Source organism: Camelina sativa, chromosome 3 (assembly GCF_030686135.1).
Source record: "Camelina sativa cultivar CO46 ecotype springtype chromosome 3, ASM3068613v1".
NCBI lineage: Eukaryota > Viridiplantae > Streptophyta > Magnoliopsida > Brassicales > Brassicaceae > Camelina > Camelina sativa.
In genome coordinates this window covers 2,169,337-2,184,883 of record NC_141882.1, presented here as the reverse complement: position 1 = coordinate 2,184,883, position 15,547 = coordinate 2,169,337, and the positions used below count along the sequence as shown (strand labels likewise).

At 38.0% G+C, this 15,547-nt stretch overlaps 3 protein-coding genes and 1 pseudogene across 11 annotated transcripts; 3 read left to right on the top strand and 1 right to left on the bottom strand.

The window, feature by feature from the left end:
• Window positions 1-406: 406 nt before the first annotated feature.
• Window positions 407-2,295, top strand: LOC104763778 (uncharacterized). 5 transcript variants are annotated; one of them, XR_763691.3, is made up of 5 exons: window positions 407-1,154; window positions 1,255-1,443; window positions 1,650-1,695; window positions 1,822-1,890; window positions 2,006-2,295. XR_763691.3 is itself a non-coding variant. In XM_010487166.3 (2 exons), the coding sequence occupies exons 1-2, from the start codon at window positions 650-652 to the stop codon at window positions 1,332-1,334; spliced, it is 585 nt and encodes a 194-aa protein (XP_010485468.1). In that variant the 5' UTR covers window positions 453-649; the 3' UTR covers window positions 1,335-1,576. The 5 variants fall into 5 exon arrangements, 1 of the variants encoding a protein (XP_010485468.1); XR_763692.3 differs by having other exon boundaries at window positions 1,969-2,295; XR_015594947.1 differs by having other exon boundaries at window positions 453-1,154; window positions 1,601-1,695.
• Window positions 2,296-2,377: 82 nt separating this feature from the next.
• Window positions 2,378-4,171, bottom strand: LOC104763758 (uncharacterized). 4 transcript variants are annotated; one of them, XR_015594946.1, is made up of 3 exons: window positions 3,597-4,171; window positions 2,939-3,253; window positions 2,378-2,748 (listed from the first exon to the last, which is right to left on the bottom strand). XR_015594946.1 is itself a non-coding variant. In XM_087507957.1 (3 exons), exons 1-2 carry the CDS (start codon window positions 4,169-4,171, stop codon window positions 2,989-2,991), a joined length of 840 nt encoding a protein of 279 aa, XP_087364083.1. In that variant the 3' UTR covers window positions 2,378-2,694; window positions 2,944-2,988. The 4 variants fall into 4 exon arrangements, 2 of the variants coding, with proteins under 2 accessions (XP_087364083.1, XP_087364082.1); XR_015594945.1 differs by having other exon boundaries at window positions 2,378-2,694; XM_087507957.1 differs by having other exon boundaries at window positions 2,378-2,694; window positions 2,944-3,253.
• A 122-nt stretch (window positions 4,172-4,293) lies between these two features.
• On the top strand, window positions 4,294-6,814 carry LOC104763740 (chitinase-like protein 1). The gene is made up of 4 exons (XM_087507955.1): window positions 4,294-4,734; window positions 5,131-5,555; window positions 5,821-5,980; window positions 6,114-6,814. The coding sequence occupies exons 2-4, from the start codon at window positions 5,168-5,170 to the stop codon at window positions 6,529-6,531; spliced, it is 966 nt and encodes a 321-aa protein (XP_087364081.1). The 5' UTR covers window positions 4,294-4,734; window positions 5,131-5,167; the 3' UTR covers window positions 6,532-6,814.
• Window positions 6,815-7,710: 896 nt separating this feature from the next.
• Window positions 7,711-13,927, top strand: LOC104763732 (uncharacterized; annotated as a pseudogene). Its single transcript, XR_015594944.1, has 18 exons — window positions 7,711-8,119; window positions 8,212-8,255; window positions 8,479-8,538; window positions 8,646-8,729; window positions 8,908-8,978; window positions 9,074-9,122; window positions 9,509-9,609; window positions 9,822-9,994; window positions 10,160-10,280; window positions 10,368-10,487; window positions 10,595-10,704; window positions 11,008-11,106; window positions 11,406-11,470; window positions 11,570-11,667; window positions 12,099-12,452; window positions 12,631-13,195; window positions 13,263-13,326; window positions 13,414-13,927. The product of XR_015594944.1 is annotated as an uncharacterized LOC104763732 (transcript).
• The last annotated feature ends 1,620 nt before the right edge of the window (window positions 13,928-15,547 follow it).

The following is a 15,547-nucleotide window of genomic DNA, read 5'->3' as shown; positions in this document are numbered from 1 at the left end:
TTATTGGAGCGAGCGACAACGTAACGTCGGGGTTCGTTGGCCCGTTTTCACCCTTTCCAATTACAATCTCTCCACTCCTCACTCGCCACGTTCGTTCTCCCTCAGCAGCAAGAACACCAACTGTGTGTAACAATGACAGTGCTGTTTTCTCACATCCACAAAAAAAAAAAAAAAGCTTATTATCATCTACTCTAACTGTACAATAGATGATGACAGTTATGCTTGTATATATCTTCTTATCTCCACATTAACATCATCATTAACAGATTTACATTAACATCACCTAAAAAAATACCAAGATTTTTAATGGATCATATTTTTCAACTTATTTATTATTGCCATTTTTAATGGATCATATTTTACAAGATTTTTAACGTTTAACTAATTTTCAATATTCATTATTGCCATATTTGACAATTACAATCTTAATTATCGAGCGCCCACATATTTTTAAAAAGACCATTTAAGTCACGCGAGAAGATGCCACCCATCACCATCACCATCACCATCATCATCATCATTTCATCACCATCAATCATCATACATCCTCGGCTATTATAAGTAAACAAATCGACTCTTTCGTTTTTCTCCCGTTCACACATACTACTGTATAAGAAAACTGAGAGAAGAAGAAGGAAGAGTGAGAGTGATGGGTTCTTCTGTTCGCTGCAAATCATCATATCCATGGCTATACTCTGACAACACCTTCGAATCCTCCGCCGATGAATCTGGAATCAATGAAGCATGGTTAGAGATCTCTAGCCGCAAATCGAGAGTCTGCGGCGAAGGTAGTGTGAAGAAGCTGGAGAGGAAGAAGAGCCAGGTGTTGCTCGAAGGTTACGTCGAGACTAGTAGTGCTTCTTCTGTTTCCGCAGACGATGATCAAAAAGAAGATCTGACGAGATCCAAGAGTTTGACGGATGACGATCTCGAAGATCTCAAAGGTTGTTTAGATCTAGGTTTTGGTTTCAGCTACGACGAGATCCCTGAGCTCTGCAACACTTTGCCTGCTTTAGAGCTTTGCTACTCCATGAGCCAGAAGTTCTTAGACGATAAACATCGCTCACCGGATCATTCGTCCGCCGACGATTCTCCGTCGCCTTCACCGGTCACCTCCCCTGCTCCGATTGCCAATTGGAAGATCTCTAGCCCTGGTATAGTATCTCATCCTTGATTTGATTTGTTGCTTAGTGCTTAGTGTTAAACAACAAAGTCTGATTTTGGTTTTCATTTTTGTTGTTGTTGTGGTTTTAGGTGATAATCCGGATGATGTGAAAGCAAGGCTCAAATACTGGGCACAAGCAGTTGCATGTACTGTTCAATTGTGCAGCTGAAGAAATGAATCCGAATCAGAAAAATTCTTGGGGTATGAAGATGTTCTTACCTGGACAATATTTTGTCAGCCATTGTTAGCTAAAGGAGGAGAGATCTCAGAATTCGAAGGTCTGAAATTTAACCCAACACCGACAATGATTTTGACTTTAATTTCCATATGTATGTTAATGTTTAGTCTAATGATTTATGAACGGAAAATAAAAGTGGTATTCATGAATAAAAAGTATCAAATTCTTTCTAATTCTGGTCTCACCATCGTCTACAGCTTAACTAACATCTGACTTCTTAATTGCTGGATTCTTCTCCTTATGCAGTAGTGAGAGCCTTTCGCCTAACTTGACTGGTCATGTTTCTGCGGAGGTAACCAAATCTAACTGTGCCTATTAACTGAGTGTGATGCAATATGATTATCCTCGTCATGAAGCTTCTTGTAAAGCTTATTATATGTGAGATATATGAAAGCTTAGATTTGTTGTCCTCATGCAGTGGTATGTATGAGACTTGTCTTTTACGAGAGCTGTCACTAACTTGTTATGTGGACCTCTACTTGCTGAGGTAAACTAGCCTTAACTTGGTAGCTAGATCTGTAAGCCTCTTTATGAAGGCACTGACATTACTGCTGTCCTCTGACAGTCTTGACTCGTTCCATTTTTGTGAATGTGTGTTGAAGCTTTACACTCTTCTGGCTAATTTGGCGATGCTCCGTAAACATTTATGAAGAATCCAATGGGAGGAAAAATAAGAAGATTGATTGGAGATGTTATGCAGATTTAACAATGTTACGGACTTCTACTCAACAATCAAGAGTCTTGAGCGGACTAAGCTTTTCGAATTACATAGCCGTCTAATTAATGAAATTCTGAACATTAAAGTCGTGGCATGTAGGAGTATTATTGTACCAGTTAGTCTAAAATGTACTTATAACTTTATAAGTGTTATATACTTGCCCAATTACAAATCCTTTCAAGTACGCCTTGCTCACAAAAATCGGACACAAAGGGGTTTTGCAACAAATTAATTCTTAATCTCAGAGAACACTGCAAAGACAAATCGATTTAGATTGAGTTGTAGCGAAAGGTCGCAGCAGAAATCACACAAAGGACATCGTTTTTTCACATAGCCATGAAGGCTACCAGTAGCTCAAAAACATCGAGTGTCAACTGCTATATCTATGTCTGAAACAATTTTGTCACAGGAACACACTGTTGGGACTTGTGAATTCTACTTTAGACCTAGATACTGGCACCTGATGATATCCAAAGATATCCTCTATCTAGATGGCTTAACTAAACCACTGAGTCAATGTTGCTACCCGCTTGACTGAAGCTCCTTGTAAATTGTAACCTTGTAAAGGTTAATCTGTCAATGTCATTGCAGGAGCAAGGTCGGTCAAATGGTATGCAGGTACATAAACTGCTTGAATAGAGATTACAAACTTATATATTATAAACGTGGTTGCTTTAATGCTTAATAAAAATATTGGGTTCAAGTCTAGCTAATCCAAATTCTTCAAAACAATATAGACAAAAACCAGAAGAAATATAAAGCAGATTCCAATGAAAACCAGTCTTTTTTTTCACATATAGAAAGCCAGGTATCTTACCTTACTTTTTGCACAATCGTGGAAACAAACAGCTTCCTGTCTGTTTGATTTTAGCTTGTAATTTCTTCTTTCACTAAGCTTTTCAATTTGGCCTCTTTTCGTGGATCTTTTCTTTTTGTTTGAATATGATGCACAAACGCGGCTACTATGTCATGGAGTTTCGGGGGAGGCCTGCTTGCTGAAGAAACATTATGACCAGCATCCTTCAAAGCACGAGCAACATCCTTTTGTGCTTTCTGGAAGTGCACGTTACACAGGGCAGGAACAGTCGATGCAAGTGTTGGTTTTGGACAAGTTATTGCTTTTGACTGAGCTCTGTAATGAACAATATAAACCACACAAGAGTTAGAATAGAGCTGACTACATAATCATCACATACTAGTTTGCACTTAAGAATACTAAAATTTAAGCTCATTCCAATCAGGGATATAAAAATACAAATGAAATAACAAAGAACATAACATCTGACATGCGCTCCATGTTTTCATACCACCAATTTACCATAACAGCTACGACGAACTTCACAATGCAAGATAGTTTCAATTCCTCACCACCAAACAAAACCAGTCTCAAAAACCATAATAGCATTCATTGAAGCACCTATTATTCCCTAATTAGAAACAACCACAAAAAAAAGCAAAGAGATCGTGAAAGGAACCTTTTATTGACGTAAGTACAAGACGTGTAAAGCTTCTGTTTTTTATCCATGAGAATATGAAGCTGACAGTAATTGGTGAGTGCCATGGCCTTGGATTTGCAACCACTACCACAAGCCACACAGTTACCACTTTTAACGCCATCGTTGCTGTTGTTATTATTATCATTGTCTCCGCTACCTTCAATTTCATCCCCCCCAGTGTTTCCTCCTTCTACCTTACGTCTCTTGTTTTGCTGATGATTCTCATCTTTGAAAGGACTAACACCATAGTTCCAGCTGTAATATCTGTGTTGCGCCTTGAGATCCTCCATTAGAGCCCAGTAATGGTCTCTATAGCATCTAGCGAGCTGCTTCAAATAGTGCGATCTGCGTCGGAGAAGCTCCGGGCGAGTGAGGTGAGTGGAACGTCCCAGGATCTGATCCTCCACCGCCATCGAAATCGACGGGTTATTATTAGGGTTTCGAGATTGGGAATCTTCCGGTACACCGGATTTAGAGGGAATTGAGGTAGTGATGGGAGATGTATGCCTTGGGGGTTTTGAAGAAGAAGGGTTCTGCTTCGAAGCTGACGCCATTGTTACAGTTGCAGAACAACGAACGAGAGAGAGAGAATGAGAAAGTGTGGCGTGAGGAGGAGAGAGAGAAGGAGAGGAAACTGCCGCAAATTTCGTTTCGATTTGTTGTTGTTAGTTCGGCGTACAGAGAGGCCTAACTAAAAAGCCCATTGGGCCATAACATAAATCGAGAAGAATCAAAAAAGTTCGAAAAATCGAATTAAACCGGGTTGGTTTAGCTCAGGTCAGCTGGTGGTGTGCGCGGTAGCGGCTGTCGGTGGAAGGCTCCACTTCAGTAAAGTAGGGCCCACAACAAGAGCCAGCCTGTCTTCTCAAACCGACACATACTTCACACCAAACGCGATCTCTACCGTTGATTATTCTGTGATCGAACGGTTGATAGAGACTGCTGATCCGTCACCTGCTTTAGTTTAGTGTTTCTTCTTCCTCTCTCTTTCCCGAGAATCTCTTATTTTCTCAGCAACGAAGCAAAAGAGTTTAGTTTTTGTCGGTTGGATCATCATCACAGCTAGTTTTCTCAATCTCTCAATCTCTCTGGATCTGTAGCTGATCTGCATTGAAGGGTAAGCAAGTACTTGGTCACAATCTCTGATCTGCATTCTCTTTTTGAAGTCTTCAAATTCTATATTTTTATTTATCTTATATATACATCAATGTCTCCAGTTTGAGTATGATATCGTTCAATCTTACAGCTATTATTGGGTTTTGTGTTTTTGACTAGAGAACTTCATATTTTTGGTTTTGCTGACTCAATTTAATTCTTCCTTTGTTGATTCTTCTAATTAGCTTTTGACTTGTCGGATTTGATCTCTTGACTTTAACTTAGATCGCTGAATTGTATGTAAATTTGTCTTCTGTTTTTGCTACTAGTGAGGGTTTTTTTTAGGAAGTAATAATATTTCCTTACTAGTAGTAAGAATTCATGTTTCTAAATTTGTTATTTTGTTGATGTTTTGCAGCTTTGTAGAGCTGGTATTTGCTCCATAGTTGTAAGCTATGGTGACAATCCGGAGTGGTTCCATTGTGATTCTAGTTCTGCTGGCTGTGTCATTCCTGGCTTTGGTTGCCAATGGAGAGGACAAAACCATTAAAGTGAAGAAAGTTAGGGGAGAGAAGGTGTGCACCCAAGGATGGGAATGCGCCTGGTGGTCTAAATACTGCTGTAACCAGACCATATCGGATTACTTTCAGGTTTATCAGTTTGAGCAACTCTTTTCCAAGAGAAACACTCCCGTTGCTCACGCTGTTGGTTTCTGGGACTACCAGTCCTTCATTACTGCTGCTGCTCTCTATGAGCCTCTTGGTTTTGGTACCACTGGAGGAAAGCTTATGGGACAGAAAGAAATGGCTGCCTTTCTTGGTCATGTCGCCAGCAAAACGTCCTGTAAGTTTTCTTCCTTTGACTTCTCTGTCTCTTAAGCATATAGTTGGTATCTCTCCAATACTGATCCATTTTGTGAAGCTGGTATGAAATAGTTAGAATGTTTGCTTTAAGCTAAGCTCCATCGCTTACTCCACCTTATTAATCTGATCGCACCCGACACTCATAATCATGAAAATGGATATCCCCTAGGTCGCTGTTACTGGTTTCTATGTAGTAAGAAGCTTTGCATCAGCATGATGAGTGTTTTTGTGTATGTCTTTTATAGGTGGCTACGGAGTTGCAACAGGAGGGCCTTTAGCTTGGGGTCTGTGCTATAACAGGGAAATGAGCCCAATGCAATCATACTGTGACGAGTCCTGGAAATTCAAGTACCCTTGCAGCCCTGGAGCTGAATACTACGGACGTGGTGCCTTACCCATCTACTGGTACACAAATACTCTTCTACTTTGAAGCTCTAGATGAAAACTTCGAAATCATACTAATTGCATTCTTACATACTCATATTTTCAAGGATCATCAGATGCTAAGGTATATATAATTTGTGTTTATTTGATGAAGGAACTTCAACTATGGAGCAGCCGGAGAAGCCCTGAAAGCTGATCTCTTGAACCACCCTGAGTACATTGAGCAGAACGCGACACTTGCCTTCCAAGCTGCAATCTGGAGATGGATGACACCAATCAAGAAAAACCAGCCCTCGGCTCACGACATCCTCGTCGGAAACTGGAAACCAACAAAGAACGATACGTTGTCCAAACGTGGCCCGACTTTTGGCAGCACCATGAATGTCTTGTACGGAGAGTACACATGTGGTCAAGGTGACATCGACCCAATGAACAACATAGTCTCACACTACTTATACTTCCTTGACCTCTTGGGTATTGGAAGAGAAGACGCAGGGCCAAACGAGGAGCTCAGTTGTGCTGAGCAGAAACCATTCAACCCTTCGACTGTACCTACCTCTTCCTCTTCGTAAGTCATCATTGTTATCAAGTCTCTCTCTTGCTTCGCTGGATAAAATGTTACGTAATAAGTGAAAATTGCTTGTGGTAAAAAAAGAAGAAGTGTGTTTTAATTTTGTCCCTTTCAGCCCTTATTAGAACTTATGCAAACAAAATTTTATATATTTTTCTGTATGTAAAAACCATATTATTTAATTATTGTATTTGCAGAATGTGTGTAAAAAGGAGAAAAGTAAGGAAACATAAATGTGGTTTGAGAATGAATGAATGAATTAATGATGATGTTTTGTTTCTCTACTCGGTTTATTATAACATTTGTTCACATGGTTTTGAGCTTTCACGCATTTCTAACACGGACCTTAGTTCACATTGGAATAAGACATGAGATTTCGCTCCAAAGTACCCGGAGCTGAGGGCAGTATACTTCACTCTCTTGTTCTCCCTCATTGAGACACTGAGCAAGTCTCCACAGAGCTTTTCTCTGGCTGAGCTAAACAATGCTCAATGCCAATTGACCGAGCTGACGAAGGCAGGCTTCAAGCTCGACTTCTTGGAGTCAAAGCTCGAGGACCTTTCCTTGGAGAGGAAGAAAGCAGTTGTCCAACTCGAGGAACGGGTCAAGAATGTGGAACTGACTTTGGAGAAGATCAAATACGCGGCTGCTGCTAGAGTTTCTTCGTTTGGGTTCATAGACTTCCTCGTAAAGAGATTATTTCTCTCTTGCTTCTCAATCTGAAAGTGTGTAAGCTTAAACATGATCATCACATGTCATTACTAAAGCGCATAGATGACGATTATCTGTTGTCACTTGATTTCCCTAGCCGTTGATTTCGGTAGGTACGTGTACTAGTGGATGATCTTAGGTACTTGCTTTTTTTATATTACAAAAGGCATTGTGCGTTTGATTTTGATTGTAAACAAATACTCAATTCTCTACGCTCTTTTTCACCACCATCAGAGTGGAGTTGAAACATTGATTTAACAGAGTAGTGGGACAAGGTATTCTAGACTCTAGTGTATGTGTGTTAAAGCATTGGAAACCAGACCAAAGTCTTTAAAACTAGCAACCCACCCCATAGTACTGTAGCTTCTCGGTTCCTGTGAGTGCATCATCATCATCTAGCCACTTAGAGCATCAGACCTTTATAATTAAATTAAGACACAACTACACCATTTGTTTTTTTGCCTTGCAGTATTATTGGTCGTATATGAATGAAGGTGGGGAGACGACAGGAGCATCGAGCTTCCACCGGATCTTGGTCGGACCAAAGACCACAGACAGAGTTCATATGGGTTTTGAAATAATAAAGAGAGAGAGAGAAAGTCTATAGACCGTGTACTCCAAATGGGCTTCATAACAAGCCCAATTACCCATATCGCATTTTAAATGTAAAAGGCCCAAATTTTAATAGCATTTTTGCCTCTTTCTCTCTCTCCGTCTTCATCCTCCTCCAGTCCTCCTGGGCATAAGCGATTTTGTTTAGTGGCGCCCGACCAGAGTAGTTAAACCCTAGTCCAGACTCTCAAGGGACTCACCGATTAGTCTTCTAATGCTGCGTATACTTATTCTTCTTCTTCGTCGTTAGAACATGAATTGTGCAAGTAAGCCACTCTTTCTTCTCTGTTTGCCGATTTAGGGTTTTACTTGCTTGGTCTCTGTTGGTAACACTGTGGGTCTTTTTTATTCGGTACAGTTTCCGGCGAAGTTCCGGAGGAGCCTTTGGTTTCGCATATATCGGTAAGTGAGCTCTTTGCTCTTGTACCTTTGTATTTGCTTTCAGATATTTTCTTAATACAAGTGTAAAAGTTCAAATTTTTTTTTTTATAGATTGCTTCTGATACTTTGTAGGATTATGGGAAATGCCCTGTTACTCGTGAACCACATACCCTTGATGACATTGTTCACATCAAATTAATTATTTCTCACACTCACAGAGCACTGTTTTCATCGTGATTGCTAGGCTTAAAATAGAAAGAGACGGATCACTACAATTGTAGAGGTGTATCTCATGGCAAAAGGGGTATGCTTCCTCATTTGCTACTCAAAAGCAAGTTGGCTATGTCGTCATATCTCTTGTAACAAGTTTGTTTTCCTGTTGCAAATATGGCTATCGATGATGCTGAACAGGGGCCTGATGCAAGGCCGGTTGATGTTATCACAGAACTGACAGATTGTAATGCTGCCCTTTCTCAGCAACGTAAAAAGAGACAGGTAACACATACTGCTGCACATCTATCAGAATATCCCGAATATTTGCTGGAAAACAGAAGGCAAGAGACAACATATATATTATTGTCTATGCCATACAAGGATATCTGTACTTTCGGACTTTAATTGGATTCGCGTGTGGTTCTTCTGTATGAATAATAACTCCTCATTGGTTCTCTAGATCCCTAAAACATTGGCTTCGGTTGATGCTCTGGAGAAGTTCACCTAACTCTCAACTCTCAATCAAAGAAGGTCTGTCTTCTGCCGTAGTCTTTCATTCTTGTAAATATCTATATTTTTTTTTTCCTTTGTAGGTGTGTGCTTGACATGCATTGTTCCTTTTGCAGGTTAGGTTGTTGGTGGTGCTGATCTTGTGGTGACTGCTTCATCGGACAAGTTAAGTCACGATTATGCGTACAATACAAACTCCTATGTGTATAATTGTTATATGTACTACTTGTACATCACCTATGTAGGAGTTTTGAGTATCCTTTTAATATTGCAGGATTTTATTGCATAGTACTAGCCACTAGGAGATTTCTGTGTAAACGTCAGAATGATTGTTTAGTCAGTGCGTCTTGTGAGAGTTAGGTATCTTTTGAGAAGAAACGCCATTGATGAGCTTTTAGCTTGTCTTGTGCTATAAGATTTCTCTCTATGGAGTCATGAATATGCTAAGATTTGTTAGTAGTAATATTTTGTTTGATTGATAAGTTGATAACATCTGAATTTCGAGAGTAATTGAGTGGGAATATCTTTCTTTGTTTCGGCACTCTTTGTAGAAGGCTTATTAAAGCTTGAAGCGCTCTCCGGGACCATTTTGAATATTGTAAAACCGAGACCATTACACACTGCTAGCGTCATTGCTGGAATGTTCCAGACTGTAAGTTCTTATCTTGTTTCCCATGTACCTTGTTTTTCCGTTTTGTGCTTGCTTTCTTTGTTGGAAGGATTACCCACTCTGAAAATTTCCCTCTGTCTGTTAAGTATCATACAGACTTATATGGGATCTATGAACTTGATTGTGGTCTACATGGCTCAGAAGATTGCAATCTACTCTTTACATTGATTTATATGTTCAATTGTTACTGATAGGCTGATAGCAAAGAAAAGTGTTCACCAATATGTTAGCAAAGGCAAAACAAATGCGTAAGAAGTTTTTACATTTGTTGTGCATGTACGGATGGGATAATCCGATCCTATCACATTTTGCACTGGAACAACAACTGCATACTGTGAGGCAAGAGCTAAGCCATGCTTTGTATCAGGTAATTATGGTTAAGTGTATCTGCCACTACCTTATCAGACTACATGACTTGCAAATATGTATTCACTTACTCTAGTTTTCTTGTCCTGGATGTTTCCATCTTTTTGCTATTGATAACGGTGATTGATGAATTTTGTGGGGGTAAACTTTTCCTCCTATTTTGCAGCACGATGCTGCTTTCTGTGTGATTGCTAGGCTTAATAAAGAAAGAGAGGCGAATCACGGCAATTGCTCGCTGAGGCTGAAAGTTTCCGCAGCGTATCCTGCTCTTAGTAATGGCAAAAGAGGTATGCTTGCACATTTGTTTCTCAAACTAAGTTGGTTATGTGGTCAAATCTCTTGTAACAAGTTTGTTTTGCTGTTGCAATATGGAGATCGATGATGGTGAATAGGGGCCTGATGCAAGGAAACTGCGTCTTGGAATTTCGGTTGATGTTATCACAGAACTGACAGATTGTAATGCTGCTCTTTCTCAGCGACGTAAAAAGAATCAGGTAACGCATACAGCTGCACATCTGTCAGTATATTAGCTTGAGAATAGACGGCAAGAGACATCTGTACTTTCGGAGTTTAATTGGATTTGCGTGTGGTTCTTCTGTAGTAATAATATCTCCTCATTGGTCCGCTAGATCCCTAAAAACATTGGCTTCAGTTGATGCTTTGGAGACGTTCATCTCTCAAGCCACCCACTTCACGAGACCAACAAACCTGGTATTTTCATTCTAAGACATCTGGAATTTCTCAATTTTCCATTCATCACTTTATGTTGTTTTTGTTTGGTCTGGGAAGTCACTGCATTAATAGTCATAGTGGCATGCTTACTTGTGCGCTTACTTTAATCTGTACACTCCCATGAATCCCCAGTTGGATGCTGCTTATCAATGTTATTCTTTGGGAAAGAAAAAAATTAGCTTAAAAAGTATACTATTCTCTCTATTTATTCATACTAAACCGTGCTTCTTTCGTATTGATTCGTTTCATTTTTTGTTGTTCAAATACCTTTTGTATGAGCAGGTTCCTGTTTTGACACTCTGAAGACAGTCCATATCTGGGGAAGTTCTGAGGATGGGGAACTATTCATGTAGACATACATTGAAAGATCACTCTGCAGAGGTTAGGATATACAAATTGAAAGAATTTCTACTGGCTACACAGTCTCTTACAGTTTATCCATTTATTCGTATTTGTTCTGTTCGATTTAAAAAGCAATGATAGAGGGTGAGGTTTACTTTGATACACACAATGTAGGGAATTAATTAATTGAATGGGGGGCTAACTTTGATAAGGAGTTACTGAAAGCTAGTTGTGCAAACTCAAAAGAACCTGCCATCACCAAAAATGCAATTTGGATAGATGGATATGTTTCTTTTGAAGATCATGTAATAAAGAAAACTTATGTTTCAATGTTGTAGAGTATTCCAAACACCTAGTGTAAAAGCAGAATGGAACCCAAACAAGACTCATCCCGATCTGTCCTGTATGGGTAAATGCTATATGATTAAGCTTTTTAAGTCACTGCTCTTCTTTCTTTTATCGAGTCTGTTAAGCAGACATTGTTAATCCATGGATTTTCCAGGGAGTTTGGACCCGACTCCAAGTACATAGCAGTCGCTTCAATACGGAAAATTGTGCACAAGACTCGTGAAGAAATTTCTCAAGTCCCAATAGACAGAGGTTTTGAATCATTATTAGGTTTTCCGTGACACTTTTGTTAATGCTTGATCAGTGTGAAATTATTCTTCAAGTTGTGTCTTTCTCTTCAAATAGCGTTAAAAATATTTATATAAAAGTTTGGGATTCTTCAGGTTGTCTTTTCTCTTCAATGAAAAGATCAGTAATGATATTTTAAAATAAAATTTTGGTTAGAGTTGAAACGACCAACAAGATATACATGTACTTACAATCTGTGAGTTGTATTGATAATGTATAACACCTATTACCTGAAAATAATAATAAAAAAAAATAGAAGGGGAAAAATAAAAAGAAATGGAAAAGTCCATATGTGGTTAATGTCCCTTATATGTTGGTTTCGTTTTAACACTCTTCTTTGTGGTTTCATGCTCTTCTTATTGAAGCTTCCAATTTGGTTTTGTGATTTAGTGCAGGTCTTATTATCATGGACTCCATGGACATTGATCAAAGTAACCGAGGTTCTTCTGAAACCAGTAGATCCGTTGGAATGTGGTGAAGGTTTACCGTATGCTCCTGAGAATTGGCCTAATCCTGGAGATACTTGGCATTGGAAGGTTGGACCGAGAGTAAGCGCGGTAAAGGCCACTTCAAGGATATATACTTGTTTCCTCCTAAGCATCTTCCCGGTTTAGATACTGAAACAATGCTGAGAAACGAGGTTTTTAGGAGCAGGCTCTCACTCGAACGTTACATTCGTCACACCTTCCCTGGAGCTGATGTTCCAAAGTTCTTTGCTTCTTTCAGCTGGACAATACCCTGCAGAGATGGTTAGGTTCAATCAACTCTAGTCATATTTTATATGCTATCTACACGGTTCCTTTTGCTTCCTGAGTTATTAGAACTCCGGTTATTTGCCTCATGCATGTTTCTGTTAGTTCTTAACTGTATCAGTTACGTTTTATCATTCTGAAGTCTAAATAAGTAGCTGTTTTCTCTGTTTGATAGGCATTATGCCTCAGAAGCAGGTTTCATTGCCAATGTATAGCTCAGATGTAGATCCAGTGAATGATAATGGATCTGATATTGCGGTTTGTAAGGCTGGTAATGAAAATGTGGGAGCCTGATGCCACAGATTGAAGCCGAAACTTTACCCACTATGCCTTGTGATATTTGCTGCGGTGAACCTAAATTCTGCTCTGATTGCTGTTGCATCCTTTGCTGCAAATTTGTAAGTTTGAAGCATGGAGGTTATAGCTATATCAAATGCTAGGCTTTGGTTTCCGAGGGTCATATATGTGGACATGTTGCGCACGTGAAGTGTGCTCGTCGAGCTTACATGGCTGAAACCATTGGGGGCAGCATCGGGTTGGATGCTGAATACTACTGCAGGCGATGTGACGCCAAAAAGGACTTGGTTCCACATGTCAACAAGTTACTAGATATATGTCAGACTGTAGAATATCAAGGCGACGTGGAGAAGATCCTGGATCTCGGTACTTGTATCCTGCGAGGCTCACAAAGAGATAATGCTAAGGAATTATTAAATTGTATCGAATCAACAGTCATCAAGGTACATTATACTCTGTAAAATGTAATATTTACTAGATGTTCCTGAAACTAAAGCATAATCTTTTCAGCTCAAATGTGGCACGAGCTTGGAAGATCTCTGGAATGATGATGATACATCAGCTATATGGTCAGGTACAATTCCCTAATCACAGTTTCTGATCATGTGTTGAAGTTGCTTTAATATTTCATTATAACATATTATGGTTATTCTGGTTGTAGATATCTCTGACAATGGAGAAGCCAAAGACAATGATACATTGGAAAGTTTACAGCACGTGACTCCAATTGGGCCGATACCATTCAATCATGAGGCCGAGATGCACAAACTCGAGGAAGAAATCAATGAGGTTCTAAACGCGCTGAGGAAGGCTCAGGAATTTGAGTACCAAATTGCAACCTTTATGCTCAGAGAGAATGTCTCGGTGACCTGTATAGGCAGCTTGAGAAGGAGAAGTCAGAGCTGTCGAGGCGAGTAATCAGGTGCAGATGTGAATAGCTTGATGACGATTGTGTTGAAGAGATTGGATCAGATTAAATAAGAAGTCACAAAGCTAAGAGAAATGGAAGAAGTGGCCAAGGGATTTGGTAGGACGCCTAGAGGAGTTCTTGAAGAGTACTTTCATTTGAGCATCGATGACTCAGATTTAAATAAAAGGACATCTATAATCACTCACAATTTGTACATTCGTTAATGACGACGTTTTTCTGCAAAGTTTTGAATTTTTCCTACCAATTTATTCATAATTGTTCATTGAGACGACAACATCAAAAGAGGATGACAAAAAAGCTTAAGTTCAAAAGTAATAACATCAAAGAGCAGAGATTATACAAAAAGATAAAAGAAAGTGGATGGAGGAGATAAGGAGACCAGATCAAAGTCCCTTGACCCAAGATAAAAGAGCTTCAACGTACCCAACGTAGGAGAGGATGAGGTAGATCGGTGGAAAGAAGTTTGGAGTCGTCGTCGAGAAGGCTGCTGAGAAACTTCGCTGGAACAAAGACAATCAAGGTACCGATCACCCATTGGATGCCGTGGGAACACTCCTTGACGAAGGTCTTCCAGACGTCGTTCACAGGGGCAGGGGCTCCGAAACATCGGGCGAAGAGACTGAACAAAAGAAATTAAACCAAATCAAATTAATGTTATACAAAAAAACTATTATAGTAATTAATTGTATAATTTTCTTAATTCTTTTTCTTATAGAATTAGTAATTTAAAACTAGAATTAGTATTATTTTATATACATATATGAACTATCTTTTTATATTTATTAAATTGTTTAAATTTTTAATTTCTTATAATTTACAAATAAGTTAAAACAAAGCTTTTGTATAACACATAACAAAATCTTTAATTGTTAAAATTGACACGTGTCGCGATCACATTAGTTAGTAACTTTGAAAACCAAGGTTTATATAACAACATAATATTAAATAAGCTATCAAATCATTCACCAATTTAAAAACTTAAGAAGATTACATTAATTTATTATTTTTGTTATATTATGTTAATCACTAATTTTAACACATTAAACCTTTTAATACTTTTATCACTTTTCTGTAAAAATTTCTTTTTATTATATGATTATAATAAATAATAATTGTAATTAAATTTCAAATATTTTCCTTATTGATTGCATATATTTTCCTTATTAATTGCACATATTTTCCTATTGAAAGTCGTAATTTAATAGATAACTTTTCTATTAGAATGAGTGATATAATATATTACTTTTGGTTTTATATACTTTCAAAAATATTAGTTGTAATTCCTTTATTTTTAAGATTTTTTTAATTTTCTTATAATTATTAAATAAAATTTATTTTCACACTTATCAAAATATTATCGATATATTTGACACGTGTCGCGATTATATGAATTACTAACTTTGAAAACTAAGGTTTATATATTAATTGGAATAAATATTTTAAATTTATATATTAATTGTAGAATATTATGTATGAATATTTAAAATAGTTTAATTGTGTTTGATAATAAGAATAGTAGAAAGTATTAAAGACATTCAATAGTAAATGTTTAAAATATATTTTGAACAAAAGGTGCTCCAAAAAAATATTAGTATAGATTCATGTGATGGTGATTAAGTTACCACTATTTAAACAAAAATTACTATTATTATAACTATATTGTTCGGATCATGGAAGCATGTAATTCATTTATACTATATGAGTAAAAACTAAAAAGTGTTCATGTCTTGGGTTAATCGATTGGAGGGGAGGGGTATAAACGCTTAATTATATAATATGATACCTTTGATTTTTATATTTCTTTCCACAACAGTTTAGAAAACCCATTAAATAAATCATAGGAGATTTTTTTGAAATATTTTCT